This window comes from Quercus suber, unplaced genomic scaffold, assembly GCF_002906115.3.
Source record: "Quercus suber isolate HL8 unplaced genomic scaffold, Cork oak 2.0 scaffold_179, whole genome shotgun sequence".
NCBI lineage: Eukaryota > Viridiplantae > Streptophyta > Magnoliopsida > Fagales > Fagaceae > Quercus > Quercus suber.
Genome location: NW_027069638.1, coordinates 809,678 through 829,254, shown reverse-complemented (window position 1 = coordinate 829,254; position 19,577 = coordinate 809,678). Strand labels below are relative to the sequence as shown.

Here is a 19,577-nt window from a genome sequence, read left to right as displayed (position 1 = left end):
TTGAGGGTTTTTTTGGTTTTTTTTTTTTTTTTTTTTGGGTGATTGTAGGGGAAATTAAGCGATTTTAGAGGTTTTTGAAAGTATTTTTTGGTCATTTGGAGGCTTCAAGAATATTTTGGTCACTTTGTAAGTTACTTTCATTATTTTGGATGTTTCTATTATTATTATTTGGTTATTTTGAAAATCTTAGAGGTATGTTTGTCTTTTTATAAGTTTACTAGGTCTTATTCTAGAGGATTTCAATGGGTATATTTTTTCTCATCATGTTAGTGGTTTTACTGGTATTTTCGTTATTTTGAAAGTTTCAGAGACATTTTGAAGGTTTTGACTCGTTTGAGAGGGTAATTTAATAATTTTGGAAATTTTAGAGGAATTTTGTCATTTTGGAGATTTTAAGGGGATATTTGAATCATTCAAAGGGTGTAGGGGTATTTTGATTATTTTGAAGATTAAAAGGGTATTTGGTGATTTTGATAATTTTAAGGATAACTTCATCATCTTGGAAGTTTTGGTGATACAATAACTTGGGAGAGAGGGGGGGGGGGGTGTCTCTTGAGAGTTGAGATTGACAAATGTATTACTCTCATTTAATAGGCCCAAAGTGAGAAGTAAAACCGGTCTCTAAACCATTAGGGCAAGTGTAAAACATCTGTTAGTCTCAACTCTTAAGTGAACAACCACCCCCCCCCCCCTCTCCCATGCGATTATCATATTATGAAAAGAAGGCCGACTGAAGCTATGTGCAACTTAAGCAATTGCCTAAGGCCACCAAGTAAAAAAAAAAAAAAAAAAAAAACCCTCCAAAATTTAACCAAATGTATATCTCTTTACTTGTGAGATTATTAATTAACTCATATCTTANTTGTTTTTTTTTTTTTTTTTTTTTTTTTTTTTTTTTTTTTTTTTTTTTTTTTTTTTTTTTTTTTTTTTTTTTTTTTTTTTTTAATTTCTGGGTTTGTGTTCTTCTTGGATCTGAGTTTGTGTTCTTGTTAAGACACACTTAGATCTTAATTCCTATTATTTTTAGTTTTTAATTCTATTTTTATTTTTTTTTATTTAGTTAAAATTAATAAATTAATTTTTTTAATTTAAATGCTGACGTGGCATTTTTTATTATTAATTTAAGCCACGTGGACATTAATTAGGTATTATTTATTCTGCCGTTTGCCACGTCAGCTTTTTCCATTTCTGATGTAACGGCAAGGATTAAAACGGAAGCGTTTTTCAGAATATGGACTAAAAGCGGTAAAAATAAAATTTAGGGACTAAAATGAGAATAGCCTAAAAATGTAGGGACTAAAATGTGATTTTCGCCTTAATGATATTTATGGAAATATTAAACATTAATGTTAATATTTACTTTTCCTATACTATGAGGCAAATTTTTGTCTTTTCTAATATTGCGATATTTTGGTTTCTAAGACTTTGTGCAACAAATGCAGGAGGTGGAGAGCATTGTCCCTTCTAGGGTTCATGGACAACTAAACATAATGGGTTTGACTCCTCGACAATTGTTTACAAAGAACCATGAGGACATGATGAGCAAGGGAGAAAAATGGATGAAGGACACAGCATCTTCTTGTACCGTGGTGAGTGCTCTCATTGTTACCATTATGTTTGCTGCAGTATTTACTGTTCCAGGTGGTAAGGACCAAAATAATGGCTTCCCAATTTTCTTAAATAAAAAATTATTTATGGTCTTTATAGTATCCGATGCTCTCTCACTATTTTCTTCCTCAACTTCAGTCTTGATGTTTTTGGGAATCCTCACATCTTGTTACGCAAAAGAAGATTTCCTCAAGTCATTGCCTAGAAAGATGATAATAGGACTTTCCACCCTTTTCTTCTCTATTGTAGCCATGATGACAACCTTTTGTGCTGCACTTTTACTTATGCTACATGAACAATCATGGATTTTCAAACCTGTCATTTGCTTGGCTAGTATTCCTATCACCCTCTTTGTATTAATGCAATTCCCCCTTCTTGTTGCCATGGTCATTTCAACTTACGGACCTAGCATCTTCGATAGGAAAGTGAAGCGTTGGTTTTAACATATTCGTTAATTGTACTATGTGATGTACTGGTATCCTGTTAATGATTGGCATATACTAGCCAAACATGAAGAATTTTCTTTCTTTATTCTTTTTTTCTTGGAAGGTAACTGCTAAATGTTCAACTCCAATTGTATACTTTGTGCTTTTTTGGTCTTGAACATATTATAATGCCATTATATAAACCATACATCTACGGTGCTATTCTTTAATATTTATTCATTTAGTTACTTTGGGGAAGGATAGAATAATGCCTATTATTTCAGTAGATTACCTCCTCAACATTAGGACTTTACTTGGGTCACAAGGTTATCAATGTCCATCATTTAATAACTATTTTATTTATTTATATAAAAGGAATCTTTGATATCATATGTTGCTTATGGTCCAAATTGATATGTTACCATTCTCAATTTTAAGAGGTTTTTTTTTTTTTAATAATTCAATAATTATAACGGAGAGAGAAAATTTGAACCTTAGAAGTGCCAACCAATTGAGCTACAAGGCTCTTGGTAGGTCATTTACTAATATAGTGGCTAAAAATTCATTTATTTGTTTGTTTTGGTTCATTTGTGAAAAATTTTAGACCCTATGTGATTTACTCAACAGAATTATTGAATTTAGTGATAAATCTTACACGATATGAGTTAAACCGCACCGATAAATAGTTAACGACATATATCAATACCAAATCTAAAAGTAGTAAGTACGAAAGCATTATAAGTAAGGCACAAAATTTGATAACGAAGTGGAAAACTAAAGAACTTTTTTTTATGGAAATACCACTTCAAGGACAAAATCTTGTAGAAAATTCACTACAAGAAAAGTAGTTAAAGTAATCTACTTACAAAATATTTGTATGGCTAGACTCTCTATTACAAACTCTGCAAATTCCCTGCTTGCCTTTTAATCGTAGTGACCCTTAAAGCTGTACAATCTTGCTAAGCGAATCTTCTCCATGAACTCTTTATTTGCACAAATGAGCCTTGAATAAATGATAGGTGAAGTATCGAGTTCCTTTATTATTTTGCATGACCGAGATTCACTAGCTTGAGTGAAGTACCTTTATCACTTGAGTAAAGATCCGCCTTATACTAGAGCAAAATTCTCTAAAATACACTTCTTCAAAGTAGCTTTAATTAAGGCAATTTGTAACAAACTTTTACATGAAATAAAATACACCCTAATGACATTTTTTTATTATACCAATGTCATGCAACTCACCAATATTGAAATCCAAACAATTCGGCTTCAACCACTACTGTGCACAGATAAGTGCTTGAAGAAAATAGCTACTGTTAGGCTCAGTTCATGAATTAACGGCAATTTACCAAGAGTCCCTATACGACTAAAGAGAGTATTTAACCTTATTAATTTATTTTAATAAATGATCCGGATTTTACCCTGTGGATACGCAATTCATGTTGGAGTCATTTGTGTGTAATAACAAGCCTAATTAAAGTTGCGACTTTTTCTGGTTATTTTATTTTTTATTTATAAATTCTGGTTGCTTGTTTTCGCTTACAGTGCTTTTTTTTTTTTTTTTGGTTGGAAAAACTACAGTTTGTCAGGCTGCATTTGAAAATATCACAAAAGTGTTTGTAGCTCCACTAACATCTTCTAGTGTTTTAAAGAAAAACTTCCAAAAATTCAAATCCACCATTATTATTACTACCGAATTATCAGCCAAAAAAAAAAAATTTGTAAGCACTCCAAAGTCCAAACAATTAGAAATGAAGGACTCCAAAATAGTAAATAACAAAAGCATTGTAGCGCATCAATTGATTGTGACATTCACCTATAGTAGCACTTTATCCTTCTGGTATGACAAATGGTCTAAATTGGGTTCCCTTTGATCTTTGATACAACGACCCCTCATTGTTGAAGAAAATAGTTTAATGGTCAAGGATGCCATTAGAAATGGGCGGTGGGACATCCCATACCTTTCATTTGTAATACCTACACATCTACTTCTTCCCTTCAAAGCAATCGCCATCAGGAAAGCCTCGTGTTGCACTGATATGCTTAGCTGGGATGGAAATGATAAAGGCAACTTTGACTCCAATCGTGCCTATAAGTTAGCTTAGAGGAAGATAGACCCATTTGAATTTGAATTATGCTAGAGATACAAACTATTTTACAAAAAATTTTACAAACTTTTGATATGGTAAGTAATTATTTGTAAATGAAAAAGTGATATTAATGGTGGGCCTAAATAAAAACCAATAAAAGGTTGGCCACATCAGCAATTTGTAAAAATGTTGTAAAATAGTTTGTGGCTATAACATTACTCTTTAAATTTTGAGGGCAAGTGGCTGTGGAAACTCAACACACTGCCAAAAATTCATATTTTTCTATGGAAATGTTTACACAATGGCCTCCCTGTCAATGCTAATATTTCACCACAGATGCATATCTGATACTCCTTGCTGCCTTTCATGTCCTAACGCAGATGAGACTTGTTCCCATGTCCTTAGGGACTGCCCAATCGCTAGCAATTTCTGGTTAGCTACTAATCAAGCTCGGAGCAGCACCACTTTTTTTCACTACACCCCTCAATCAATGGCTTCATCTGAATGCCAATAACCAAAATCCCATACCCAATAAACCTTACACCTGGGGTACCTTCTTCCTCTTTGCAATTTGGAAGCTTTGGCTCCAAAGGAATAAAAGTACTCTCCAACTGTCCCAACCAAACCCCCATCTGCTTGAAGAAATTGACTATATGACAACTGAATTTACTTGCATTGCTCTTAAGTCCCCTAACCCCAACCAGAAATTCCCTATCACGGTCAGCTGGAAAACCCCTCAACCCCACTGGCACAAACTTAACTCTGATGGATCTGCCTTAGGCTGTCCTGGTCTTGCAGGGGGTGGTGGACTCATTAGAGATCACCATGGCAGATGGGTTAAAGGATTCTGCAGGGCCATTGGGTGGGCAAACAGTCTACACGCTGAGCTGTGGGCAGTAAGGGATGGGCTTTCCCTTTGCATTCAACTCCAATTGCCCGATGTAGAGATAGAACTTGATGCTAAATCAGTAGTGGACCTCCTTAACAGTAGCAGTGCCTCCATTGCTGACTATGCCCCTTTGGTTGATGATTGCAGGATCTTAATGAACCGGATCCCCAGGTGGAAGCTGAAACATTGCTTTAGAGAAGCAAATACATGCGCCGACCAACTTGCAAGAATGGCACTTCACCTCCAGCAGCCTTTTGTTCTTTTAGACACTCCGCTTGTGGAGGTGTCTTCGCTTTTATTATGACCTAACCGGTCATGGATGTAATAGGTTTTGTACTAATACTGGCCCTTGGGCTATGTAGTTGCTGGCTTTGGTTTATATATATTCCCCGATTACCAAAAAAAAAAAAAAACTATTTTTACAATTATTCCTGTATTTCATTTCATATAATATTTTTTTTATATAACAATTTAATGTTTCAGATAATTTAGCAAAAGAATCCACATGCATTTGTTGGTCAAGACAAATTGGCCTTTTTCACCGCTGAAATCACTCCGACATGACATCCTTTGTGGTAAACAACTAAATAAATCTGATAAAAATATATACTTGGATCACCACCAAACCAGAGTAGACAGCCATTTCGTGAAAGAATGAAGTCACGCTCTTATTCAGTATTTTACATAGCAAATGCATACAATATAATCTGCTTTCTTTTATTCTTTTCACCAACTTTTTCCAACAATAGGTAAACACATACATGTGATCACCTATAATGCAGGATAGAAGCATGGCACTGTAAAAGGAACCTCACAGGAACTAAACCACAACTCTCTACAAAAGGAGAGTGACGTGTACCACCAAAGCAGAGGTTAATGGCCCGTATCATCTTTCATTATCGCTTAGGTTCATTCAAGTTCTTTCCCTCAAAAAATTCACCCAACATTCGTTCAAGATCCTCCGCTCCATACTTGATGTACTTTTGAGGGTTCTTGCCACTCTCAACTAGAGGCCTGTAAAACATCCAAAAGCAAGTGTAAACAAGAAAGTAATGAGGAATCATTAGACAGCCAATGAAAATACAATCTATCTGCATGTATTTTGCATAGCTTTGGGTCAAGTACCCTAAATCATTTGTAGCTCTTACATAGAGCTTTTCTAGCATTTTAAATATGACCATTTAAAAAATGTGAAGAATGACAACATTCAAGTATTTCATTTATCCATTACCGTTTGAAAATTTCTAAATAGACCTCATTATTGACTTTGTAATAAACACATCCTGAATGAAACATCTTTTACACACACACATACACAAACACGTGTGTGTATGTGCGTGCGTGTGTGTTACTTCAAGTATGAGAAAACGCACCCAAAACGTTTTACAAAAGATCTGTAGGCAGGCAACAATACTTCTGCAACTGCAAGCCTTAGAGACTCTCGCAACTCAGTGTCAGGAACTGTCCACTGAGATTGCTTTTGATGAAGTTCCTCAAATTGCATATTGAACGTCTTGAACCTGAGAAATCCCACCAGCTCAGAACATTTGTGACAAAAATTACTTGAAAAAATCCTATAAAGATTTAATTCATTATCAACCTGTCTTTCACCAATGCTCTAGAAACTCCACTACTATTTCCTCCATCACCTACTGAACTCCCACCCCCGGATGAGGTTAGGCCTTGGATAGTGAGGCACTGAAGAATCTGCAAAGGAAAAAAGCACCTGCATTTAGCAATATGAAACCAAGTTCCTTTCCAGATCAATACTTTGAAGGGGAAATAAGAGGCATTAAGCATAATCAGGACAGGTTACATCGAGGGTGTTCTGATTTTCAACCATTAGGACAGCATAAGATGTCAAATTTCAGAGTAAGAACTCAAATTAACTATGATAAAAATACAACAAAATGAGGAATTTTTTAAACACCTTTAGTGCATATGATGAAACTAAATCAAATGTATTCCGGTTAAGAAGGCATTTCTTTGAGTTTGCACTATATTGTTTTAATAGAAGTAATATATTGCTTGCCTCATATAGAGTACAAGGAAACTCATCCCAGAGAAAAATGTATCAAAGATATCTGTGATACGATGCTCATATATATTATGACTTAAGATGAAATTGACAAAAATACACAGATCAATGAGTAGAACAGTGTGAGCTGTATTGTATGCATACAGCCATGCTCATGTCTATCAAATAAAGAAGAAAAGAAACTCTACATACATGTAAGGTTTAGAGTTTAGAGTCTTTAGACATTAAATTGATAGATGGCAATGTTGCTCACATGGGTTCAGACCAAAAAATTGTAACACACACACACACCCCAAATAAGGCCACATGTTTTTAAAGACAAGATTATAAAATTATCTTTCCAGAAACAGTTCAATGCAACACCAGGCAACGTGACATATCAACAGAAGATTCAGATGTAGCTTCATTCGGTAGAATGTTACCTTTGCCCAAGCATTCCTTTTGTATTGATTTGCATGTTGCTGCACAATCCTCCTGTGTCTTTGCACCCAATCGTCCCCTAACAAATCCTTGGCTTCTGACCTGAAAACAGATATTAAAGAAGCACCAGTATTCACAAGCAAGAAAATCATTCAAGATTTAAAAAAGAATTCTGATAATATGTACATGACATACCTGCGCACAGATCTGACCATATAATGAATATTATTCATGAGAAATAAATGGGTCAAAGCAGGATCTTTATACTGCTTAGATTTTCCATCCAAATTGGTTTGAAGAGCCTGCATTATTCTCATTGTTACAGAGGCCAACTGTGAACCCGTTTCATCTTTGTTATCAAATTCTAAAAAAAGCTGCTTCAAGGTTGATTGATAGCTGTAAAAATTTGGTGCATAATCTTAAGTCAATCATTTGATCGAGATTAGTAGTTAAATCAGACAAAAAAATAAACTGCTCAACTCTCCAAAGGCAAACATAATAATAATAATAACAACCTAACATATAGGATTATGGCAAGATGAAATCTCAAAAAAATATGTGAAAATTTGACATATCTGAATTCTTTTTGGGCTAAAGTTCTAGGCCATGGGTCTTTAGTCTAATAGTATGTAATTTCAGTGAATGAGCTTTCATTTAGCATTGTTTAGTTTCTCAAAGTTAAATAATTTTTTAATTAGAATCCTAATGTCTTCTCTTTCTCTCTCTCTATTTTCTTTTCTTTCTTTTTCATTTTCCCTACCCACCTATTCCCCCTTTAGTGTTACCTTTCACAGGCCTGGACAGCTTCCAGTTTCAGCCTTTTTCTTTCCCTCATAGCAACCCCAAATCTCTCTCTCTCTCTCTCTCCTATTCCCCCTTTAATGTTTTTCACAGCCCTTCGACAGACTCAATTTTCATCTCACTTTCAACCCTAAATCAAGCCCTTTTCTCCTACTTATTTGAAACCCTTAAACTCCCTGCATTTTCACTACCCACTAGCCACCAACAGCCCCTGATCATACTTTAGAACACTTTTTACCCCAATGTTTGATACTATGAATTCTTCCTATATAAAAATGGTCGCCTGGAAATACCCACCCAAAAAAAAAAAAAAAAAAAAAGAGCAAAAGAATTGTTGCTTGTAATTCAAGAGTTTTCCTTTCCACGTATTTCTAAAAAACTACCAAAATTGCCCTTCAAGTCTCCTTTCTAGGATCTTCTAAAAGTATTCCTCACAAGGCTTTCTATTGAATTGTTATGTCAGTAAGAGAAGCTCTCAACCTTATTTTAAGGCAGCAGCACCTCCCAACAAATAGAACATGAAGCAAAGTCTCAGACGGCTAAAAATTAAAAGTAAAAGAACAAATATAAATGGATAAGAATAGAAAATAAAGATATAAACAATGAAAGATACTAATATAAAGACACATTCTTATTTTTCATAGGTGGATACATGTGAAGTCACTACGGCTTTAATGGCTCAATCATCAACAACTAGAACAAAGTAGAATGTATGAAAATAGATTTTACGCTGCCACAAAGAATGGGATTATAGGAATAGCAAGAACAGTTAGCTGAACTTACTCAAACAGAAACTTCACATAATTAATGACATAGCTTGTCAAAGGATGGACAGTTCCATCCAAGACAGCAGTTTTAGTTGCATCCTTTTCAACAGCTTCTTCAAAATCTCCAAATGTCTCCTGAGCTGTCTGAGCGAGCCGTTTTGTCAAACCAAATGCAGAATCTCTTATTTCACTGCAAGCCTTACCTTTGAAAATCATTTCAATCTGCAAATAAATTCAGTTACCTAAGTTAGTAAACTGATTTGTAACACTATTGAAATATGATTGCATACAAAGGGCAACTGCTAATTAAGCATAAGAATCTTTTATAACTTGAAATCATTTACAAGTGAAATAAAAGGTAGATATTGTGTACAAATGACAAGAAAAAATGATTTCATCGAATATAATCACATACCCAGAATTAGGGTAATGTAGAAACCATACCGTTCTATATAGGACCGAAACAAAAGGGAAGCTTGTAGGATGATTTCAAAATAAAAAATTATTTGAAATTTTGAATTGAAATCTTTAAAAGATTAATAGGTAGCACCAATGAATAAAAGGCTATCTGCAAAATTTATCTTCTTCTCCTACCCCTCAAAAATTGTCAATTTCTTTCTTCAATTAAAAGAAACGCATTTTTAAGTTTTAGGAATAATTTATATAATCAAAGAAAAGCAGCAGTCTAAAGAACCTAGTAATACATCACATTTTAAGCAAAATTTATCCACCTCATATTGAACAACCTAGTAAATACAAGAAATTTCTTTAAAGAGGGATTCTTTGAAAACTAAGAATGGATTACAATCAGAATGAGAGGGATTCTATGAATTATACAATAGAATGGATACCACTAGCTCCAAGGATCCTAGACTTTTCAAACAACAATCTCAAAAACAAAATTTTCAGCTCCATCCAAAATAAAATGAAATAATTATGAATTGTCCCACCGAGCCTTGTCATCTACCCTAGTCCCCATGAGTCATAAGCAGCAATCTTAGTGCAGGTTTCTATGAATTAGTAATATCAACCATACCTCCGAGTGAAGCTCCCGCATTATCTCATACATGTCCAAAAGTACAAATAACTTCTCTGGTGATCTTTTGCTCTTGGCAATTGCATCCCCAAAACTAAGTAGCACTGAAACACTACTTGCAGTGACCTCACCAAAACACTGATCCCTGAGAGAATCAAAGCCTTCAAATATTTGATCACAAACTATCCGCTCTCCAGCATAAAGCAGTTTGACCTGTTCATGCATAACCATATATTCAAAACATGAAAACTACCAAATTTGTTCAAATTCCAGACAAGTACTTACAGCAATACGCATGAAATGAATCCAATTCCCAATTTTGGCCTCCAAAACCTCCCATTGCATCTTTTGAACATCCTCTTTGCTAAGTTTTTCAACTCCCAATTTTCGGAGGCTTTCTTCTAGAACTGAAGAACGAGTATCCCTAAACAAAACAAAAGAGTACTTGTTGAACATCTTGATACTTAAACTTAAAAATAACGTGTGTGTGTGTGTATAATATAACAACAAAACCTTAAGTCTCAAAATTATGGAGTCCACCAGGGATCTTCAATAGACTTATCTGGGTTGAACACATGTTTTCATCTCCATCATTCTATGCTATCCAAAATCATATTTCTTTCTCCAAAGTTATGTGTACATCTCATCCAATTCTATGCCATGTATATTAGAATGCATATGTCATATTGGCTTAGATCAATGAGGGAAAATAACAATGCGTATATATGTCAATTATCTACACATCATCTCTGTGAATAATCCAAATCCATTAGAAGAGAATTGTAAATATTAGGTACAGCAGTTCACTAGCAAGCTTTAATATTAATGATATAATTACAAAGCCAATGAAGGACCAAGCAAACAACATGGGAATTGCAAATTGGATCAGTTTTAATAATCCTAATATATACATAACCTTCTACTGCTAAACAAACTTAGATTTCCCAATACGAACTTAGCTAAGCATGGTCTACAATTCTCAAATTGTTATCACAGAGTCCTAGTAGTTTATTCCTCTTTTCTAGATATTTTATTAGATACTCTAAATTCAGAGTCCTAGTAATCCGGAAGAATCCTATTAGGTAGTTTCTCAAGTAAGGTTAATGGAATTTAGAGTAAGAAGATGATTTCCTCTCTCTCTCTATATATATATATATTTTAAAGACAAACATAAGTCATGCTTTCATAAAAGAATGAATCCATAACCTCACTCTCCATCCTTAACATTGTTTATGGGAGAAGAGATATCATTTGGTCTAAAGACCATTCGATGCAGAACAAAGAGATCTAGGGCCTGTTTGGTTTCAAAAAGTGGTGTATCCACTTTTCATTTTCATTATTCTATATTTAAATCCTAATTTGAATATAGAAAAAAACACTTCTTTTCACATTTGGCAGTGTTTGGTAAATTGTTTTGAATACATAATTTGAGTATAGTACATATCATACCCATGTTTGGTCATTGTTTTTTATTTTTTAAAAAAAAGTAACTTTTCTCAATTACACACACTCATATCACTCAAAAAAAGTAACTTGTTTTCACAATATTTACGAATATACCATTGTATTCATATTCATAGAAAATGAAAATGCTGAAAAGTTGTTTTCAGCTTTTGAATTCAAATCCAACTTTTAGGATACTGAAAATGAAAACTAAGTACAAATGCTAAAACCAAATCAGTTTTAGTGGTGGGTCCCACTGAAAACTGAAAATGAATACAGAATATTGCACTCTTTTCAGCTAACCAAACAGGCCCCTAATACTAAAGTTGGAGCACAGAATTCATAAAGGGAGTTGCAGGAAAAACAAATAGAACAGGAACCAAACAGGCCCCTAATGCTAAAGTTGGAGCACAGAATTCATAAAGGGAGTTGCAGGAAAAACAAATAGAACAGGGGAAAAAAAAGATAGAGATAAAGATAAACCTAGGAATCAGCACTTGTAAATCTGTCCTGACACCTACTTTATGTCTTCCCTACGTCATTTTGTTGCTAGTTTGGTGTTTTGTACGCTCTTATGTTTAATTCTGTTAGGTGCAATTTAATGAAGTTCAGGTATGCATAATGGCTATTATGTGGGTATAGTTATGCTCTGCATGGCCTTTAGTAGTTTAAAGCTTAGACTAGTAGTTAACTTTCAAATTTTCTTTAGTTTATAAACCATATATCCTAGTCTGATCAAAGATAGGTAAGAAATCAACTTTTCAGAAAACATTGCAAAGAATTTCCACCAGTTTTTTTTTTTAATTACTGTGTGATTGGTTTTTTCCAAAATCTGATTGCTAAAATAAACTAGATGTGATTTGTCTAGGTCTTTATATCATTATCCTCCTTTCTTTCATAATTCCTTGCCGAACAAATCTGATTTGCCGGCTGCACCAAATTAACCCAGAATTCTTTTGTTTCTTTTAGTTTTATTTTTTTAAATTTGGATTAAGAAAGACCAAGAGAAATCAGTCAGACCGATTTGTCACCCTATGCCAAAGCAACTTAGAGCTCTTCCACAGGTGGAATTTGAAATTTGATGGATCAACCATCACAGAGATAGCATCCTGCTCTCAGATAGTCGCATATTAGATATATGGCAGAATTGTAATAAGATGGAAATTAATTTTGAAGTGCCAAAGGTAGTTTGGTATTCAAAGTTCAAGGTGGTCTGCACCTAATATTGCCAAAATGTTTTGTATTGCATTGGCTTGTGGAACCAAAGTACAATACCTTTCTCCTTATCTTACCCATTTTTAAAATAAAAGGCTCCATTTTTAAAAAAAATAATGAAATTATTCCACATCTAAAAGAATCAGTATTTGTGAACTCAAAACTAAGCAGCAATGATCCAGGGAAAAAAAAAGTTGCAAACTTCAGCTGCACCATTACCACCTAAATACTGGTGACAGCAGACAGCCTAGAGTTGTAAAAATATAAACACTGAGAAGCTTTTTTTTCTTTTTCTTTTTTTTGGAAAGGTAAAAGAACGTTTTTAATAGAAGAAGAGAAGCACACAAACTGTTCCTATGGTACACAGGACATGTACCAACAGAAACAAAACATTAAGTAAAAGAACACAAATCTAAAAATTCTCAAAAAGAAGGGATATAAGGACCACTCAATGCAGTCATCCAATCAAACAGAGTAAGCAAGAAAAACCATTTTAGTTCAATGACGGAATGTTCCTCTCCATTGAAAGTTCTAAGATTATGTTCTCACAAAATAGTCACATGATGCATTGCGGAATTACTCCCCAAATAACTGCTGCCCAACAACTGCCGCCCACCCCTCTATTCCAACAAGCTAGTAGATCCAGCAAGTAAGCTAGGAGATCCACCACTTGCTTAGGCATCACTCAAGAAACCCCAAAGAGGCTAAACACAAACGTCCACAAATTATATGCATGAGTAGCAAAGGAGAAAGTGACCCACCGATTCCCAAATGTTCTTGCACATGCAACATCTGTTGACAATATAAATATTCCTCATTATCCAAAGTGAGAATCTTTCCCCTAGCCTGTCCAAATAAAATAAGCCACTCCAGAAGGAACTTTCACCTCCAAATACTTTTCCAACGGAAGGCATGACTTCCTCCAGTCATTAGGGCTCTATAATAAGATTTTAACTTCGAAAGATCCATTCTTTGCAGGCTTCCACACCATTTTATCAACCCTATTCCGATCAATATTAGTGGAATACAATAAAGCAAAGAAAGATTGTAAACTCTCCAACTTCCAATCCTGGATAGAATGAGTAAAATGAATATCCCAATGAGTAAACCCATTTTTTCCACCCAAAACATCAGCTACAAATGCATCCTTCCTCTGAGCAATGAGCAATCCTATACAACATGGGGAAAGATACTCGGAGAGGAATGTCACTGCACCACATGTCATCCCAGAAATGAATACGGGAGCCAGTTACCACCTCAAACTGTACATTGACAAGCTTGTTTTTTTTTTTTTTTTTTTAGAATATGTAAGGAGGTATCCTTGAAAGGTAGAAAGGATAATGTGGCTTCTTACATTCCTTGAAACTTTGCCAATTCCAATCCCATCATAAATCCCATTCCCCAGAGATTCCATAATTCTTAGTGCCATTGTTCTATTCTAAGGCAGTCTCCTCACCCCATGTTGAGTCCACCAACTGCCCCAAAAGCCACCAGTTGATGTTGGTGATGGGCTGTTGGTTGGCATTGTTTGCTCTGCCCATCACTTTGATAGGTTCAATTTGGTTGACTAAAACTCTGATTTAAACTGACCACTTACAGCCTTAGACCTATATCAAATATTGTCGAATGTTGCAAAGCATAATTGAGATTTCAACCTTTATTGTATTTGGGCATGGAAGGGACAACGGTTTTTTATGTTAAAATCATCACTCTCAATTTTTAAATTCTGACTTGCAACTCAAGTACATGAAATGTGTCATACAGTAGTGAAAATTTTATAAAGATGATTATTTAACAATAAAAACATAGGCTGCCTATGAAACCTAACCATCAAGAAAGATTTGAATGATATATCTCTTCTCAAAAATATGAAATGACTAGATGACTACACAACAAGTAGCACAATATACCTGGGGACCAATGATAGAGCTTTTTACCTGTAAATTTTGAGTAACTGCTGTTGGTGACCAGCTTGAACCATTTGCTGAGCTAAATCATGCAGCAATGGCAGAATCCGAGGTGGTATAAGAGTTGGAGGAGTGTAAACAGCATTTTCTGAGATACTCTTTTGCTCAGAATGGTTATTGGAAGGATTCCTGCCACTAGATTCACCATTGGGCCCAGGAGATCCAGAAGATGGCCGCAGTGAATTTGGAAGGCAGTCAAAAAGACGGTCAGGCTCCACAGGCTTGCTGAAATTTTCACACCCAAAATAAAAGAAATAAATAAGTACCATAATTGGAGCTTCAAGCAAAGCCAATTTAATTTTGATAAGATAATTTGTCATAACCAAGTATCTTGCATGAAGATCAATATCCATATGAAAGCAAATATGATATCTCAAAAAGGTAAATCATCTTTCAAGCAAGAACTTATGTAGAAGAATTCGATTCTTCTAATGCAAACTAATTAATTAGAAACTCAGAATATAAAACCCACAAAAGTTCAAAGCACATGGGGAGCAGGATAAGTCAGTAACAAGATAAACAATTAATAATTTGGCTAGACGATATAAACTCCAATTTAACTGTAGCTTATTGAACTTCCAACAAATATTTTTATACATAAAACAAATGCCAATACTTTTTTTTTTTTTTTTTTTACATCATTAACGAAAAAATAAATATATTAACAAAACCTATTCCACTTATGCAAACAAAAGTCCTAGAAATGATCATGAAACTGCCCTACAGATGACTAATGTCAGCCTCAAGAGGAAGCTCAAGCAATCAATTGAACAGTTCAGCTTCCTTTCTATCTAAAAAAAAAAATCCGACAAAAATAAATGCCACTGAAAGGAAGAACTGGAAATGCTAAATTCCCCAAATGTAACACTAAGGCATCGGTTGTTTATAGAAGCAAAAGAATTGGCAGTACCCAGGCAGAAGAACCAAAGAGGCACAATGCAAGAGCATCAATGAGCAAGAAAATACAAACCTGTAAGACAATAATCGCTGCTTGAACTCGTCTTCTAGCTTTGAAATAGCTTTAGTGAGTAGATTATTTGAATTGCTGATCACTGCATCACAACTTCTAAAGCTTTTTTTGCTGCTAAAAAATTGGATATTGCCTTTTAGCTGATCAATAGCTCCTAGATAACTCTCCAAGTCCTCATGTGGCCCTCTAAGTATTTTTGTCTCTGCCTGTTTATTTAAATGATAAGAATATCAACAACTATAAACTAGAAATAATACATCATAAGGAAACATAGAGCGATAGATCAATTAAATAATGCCTATGCCTCAAACATTATGAAGTAAGAAACTAAAATCAAAACTGACATTCACCCATTTTCCAATTAGCATAATTAAGTTCTTTAAAAACGAAATTTTGTACCATTGCAATAAATTCACTTCATTGCAAGGGCCTTGAGGACCATATAATTGAATCAAGTGACATAATACATGACAGGGAAGAAGACAGAAACGGCATATTTATATCTTTCAAATGGCATATTTATAACCCAGACATCCCCATCATATAAAAAAGTTTACATACAGAATTAGTAAAATATGAATGGAAAGGCAACATCAGCACAACAATGGGATGAAAATGTGGTCAACTTTTTATTGCAGAAAGAATAGAGATGAAAATTTGTGAGAAAGAGTGCCCAAAATCACTGGAATAAGGAAAGCTTGTTTGCAAAGTGTAAAATTAGCTCATAGTGCTTGCTTGTCATTCACTGATAGTGCTTATCCATTATTTCTAGTTTATTATTTTATTTACTTTTCATATATAAATAGTGTTATAATAATATTATTGATTATTTTAATCAATTTACTTTTTATTAATTTTATAACCTTATATATATGTATATATATTCTATTTACACATTGAGCCCAAGAAAAGGTGGAAGATTTCAGTAGGTTGGCGGCTAGCGTAAAATCTAGTCATTCTATTATGAATGGATCCACACAAAATTTGGGACTTCAGCTTTTGTTGTTGTTGTACATAAATAGAGTAATTATATTTTTTATATAAGTATTTGTTAAACTTATACTATACAAAACTATATAAAAAGTAGCAGGATTCTTCCAGAAGAGAGCCACTTATTTATTGCATTCACTGGTGCAAATACTTCTCCCATACTCTCAAATACATATCCAAAAATTCCTAAAATGTATCCAAATTATTTCTTTGGAAACATATTTGGTATTTATTTGACATTCTAGGACTCACATGATAGAGGCTGGACATTGGGGATGACTGCATAACTAAATTATTATAAGTACTTTTTTTAATTGATAGTTACAATAGGATTTGAACTTATGGTGTCAGTTCCATGTTGAGCTAACTAGAACCCACTGAATTATGAATATAAAAAAAACCAAGAGCCTTGTGACTAAGCGACACTTTCATATTCTACCATGAAGGAGAACCAGGGTTCAACTTCCTCTCCCCCACTTGTTATAAAAAATTAATAATAATAAACCTAGATATTTAGTGTGCATGTATATATGAATGAAATGGTGATAATAAAACATAAATCATCTGAAGTTTTTTTAAATAGAAATTAATGCATATATGCATGGCACAAAAACCTTATTTTTTCTTACAAATAAAATTAATAAAAGGGCTATTGATAATTTGAATGCATAATCATGATCAGTAGCTAAGATGTAAAACCCCAACCCTTCCCAAACATTACCAGGTCAAAAATTTGAACTGATACCCATCCCGCACCATTTAAACTAATTTCCAACCCATTCTACTAGAGTTGGGTCAGAAAAACAGTCAAATCTAACCCATTTTTGAGAAAGAATTGGTTCTTTTGATCTCAAAATATGTTAAGATAATGGTATAAACTTCTGGAAAATTTATATGCTTTTGTCATGACAAGTTTCAAAGATGGAAAGCACAGAAATATCAAGGGAAGACAAACCTAAGTCCATGAAATATAGTAAAACTAAAATCAGCAAACGTCTAAAAATGTTTTTATTTTTTGGTAAGCAGAATGTTGTGACCTCCACAGCCACATGAATCACCCCTTCTAACTCGTATATGGTGAACGGAGTTGTTGAAAAATGGAATATAACCCTCACTCACAAGAATGTTCTGTGCCAAGATCCTGGTAGCTCAACTGGTTGGTACCTCCTGATATTTCTAAAGGAAACATTCACAGTTCGAAGTCCCCCACTCCCAACTATTGATGTATCAAAAAAAAAAAACACACACACACACACAAAGATGGTCTGCAAAGACCAATGCTCCAATAGTAATACTTGCCAAGTCTAGGGAAACATCTGAGTTAATCCATTGCATCTATGGTCATATATAATGCTGAAGCTCGACCTAAGTAGAAGAATTCTACAGCAAGGCAGCAACTGATTTCCTAATGTAAAATGTAACCTTTCACAACATTTTCATAATGTGAAAATGTTAGTTGGGCTTGGGCAACACCAATGACTGAATCAAACATGCTCCATTTCAACCCACGAGGGTGCGGACTAAAACGAAGTTGGTTTTTTTTTATTGGTGAGAACTACCCAACTAAAATTGAACTTCAAGTTATACTTATACGAAACCACAAATTACATTAAGATTCAATTCTTTGCTGATCTAACAAAAAAGCTGGAAAATGAACCAAACAGGAAACACGAAATCTGGGAAACGGACCAACCTGACGAGAAAGATCGAATTTAGCAAGAATAACCTCAGCAGCCTTCAAAGTCCTATCAATATTCTCATGAGCTTTCCTAATAGAATGTGTCCTTATCTGTATAAAAACAACCAAACAAGATCTCAGATATTTGGTTTTTTTTTTTTTTTTTTTTTTTTTTTCACTAGTTTTGACAACAAACTAAAAGGGTAGTCAAAAAACATGGCTTTCAATAGTTTTGACAGTGTTAGATTTTGTTTGGTGGGATCTAAAAAAAAAAAAAAAGGGAAAGTTACCTGAGTGGGACGCATGGCGGTTTCAAGGGCGGAGAGGCGGTGATCAAAGGAGCCGAGAATGGTGACGACGTTGTCAGTGATAGTCTGGCTTTTTTGCAGTGACTCTCTCATCATCGCTGCCCTTTCGCTCATTGAATCTAAGCCCACTACAGCTACCCCCATCTTCTTCTTCCTCTTCTTCTTCTTCTTTCCTTAGCTGTGTTTTTTTCTTTCTCAGCTCTCTTCCTTTCTAGAGAGAGAGAGAGAGTTTTTGATATTTTAGAGTTAAAAAAATAGGGTGGGTGAGAGAAGAAAAATAAAAAATGAGAAAAGTAGAGTGACAGTTATGAATGAGAATGAATATATAAAAATTGAGCAGACATCTCTCAATGTCCTGTCTTTCCTTTGACGAGGTGTAAAGTAAGTTTGAGTCTTTGAGTTGGTCTTCTCTTCTTTTCTGTGTGTGTTTATTTGTTTGGGTCTCTGTTAAAATTTTCTTCTCTCATGAGGTCAGTTCTACCCTGCAGTAACTGTGGCATTTTTTTTTTCCGATAATTGGGGGAGGAAGGATTTGTATTTGGTAGATTGCATGTGCCTGTTTTGCAAAGTGTACGGGCTGTTAAGTGTCAACCAATTGAGTTATAAGTTTCTCAAAAAAAAAAAACTCAATTAAATTATAAGATTTTTGACAAATATGAGATTAATGATACTTCAACAACACTATAAGTGAGATATTTATCAATAAATTTAAGAATATAATTTTTTTCTTTTTATTTTTTGGGTAAAATATTATTTTAGTTCCTAAATTTACTAAGTTTATTTTTCATTCTTAACTTTGTAAAGAGTTTTTTTTAATAATTTAGAAACAAAAAAGTGAATGAAAAAAAATTTAATAGTTTAGATATGAAAATATATATATTTTAAAGTTTTTTTTTTTTAGGAAATATATATTTTAAAGTTGAATGATAGAA

General features: G+C 34.1%; 1 protein-coding gene across 1 annotated transcript; it reads right to left on the bottom strand.

The window, feature by feature from the left end:
* Positions 1 to 5,600: 5,600 nt before the first annotated feature.
* Positions 5,601 to 19,017, bottom strand: LOC111984782 (exocyst complex component EXO70A1). The gene is made up of 12 exons (XM_024016397.2): positions 18,628 to 19,017; positions 18,353 to 18,448; positions 15,670 to 15,875; positions 14,670 to 14,924; positions 10,360 to 10,498; positions 10,075 to 10,287; positions 9,055 to 9,260; positions 7,666 to 7,866; positions 7,473 to 7,572; positions 6,613 to 6,719; positions 6,386 to 6,532; positions 5,601 to 6,026 (listed from the first exon to the last, which is right to left on the bottom strand). The coding sequence occupies exons 1-12, from the start codon at positions 18,787 to 18,789 to the stop codon at positions 5,909 to 5,911; spliced, it is 1,950 nt and encodes a 649-aa protein (XP_023872165.1). The 5' UTR covers positions 18,790 to 19,017; the 3' UTR covers positions 5,601 to 5,908.
* Between the last annotated feature and the right edge of the window lie 560 nt (positions 19,018 to 19,577).

Bases quoted from the DNA above. Each gene is read 5' to 3' on its own strand.
- LOC111984782 (XM_024016397.2), bottom strand. From the start codon at position 18,789: ATGGGGGTAGCTGTAGTGGGCTTAGATTCAATGAGCGAAAGGGCAGCG. The intron at 7,573-7,665 runs GTATGTCATGTA...ATCTGTTTTCAG, and splicing joins ATGGTCAGATCTGTGCGCAG to GTCAGAAGCCAAGGATTTGT. The intron at 6,027-6,385 runs GTGCGTTTTCTC...GATGTTTTACAG, and splicing joins TCTTTTGTAAAACGTTTTGG to GCCTCTAGTTGAGAGTGGCA.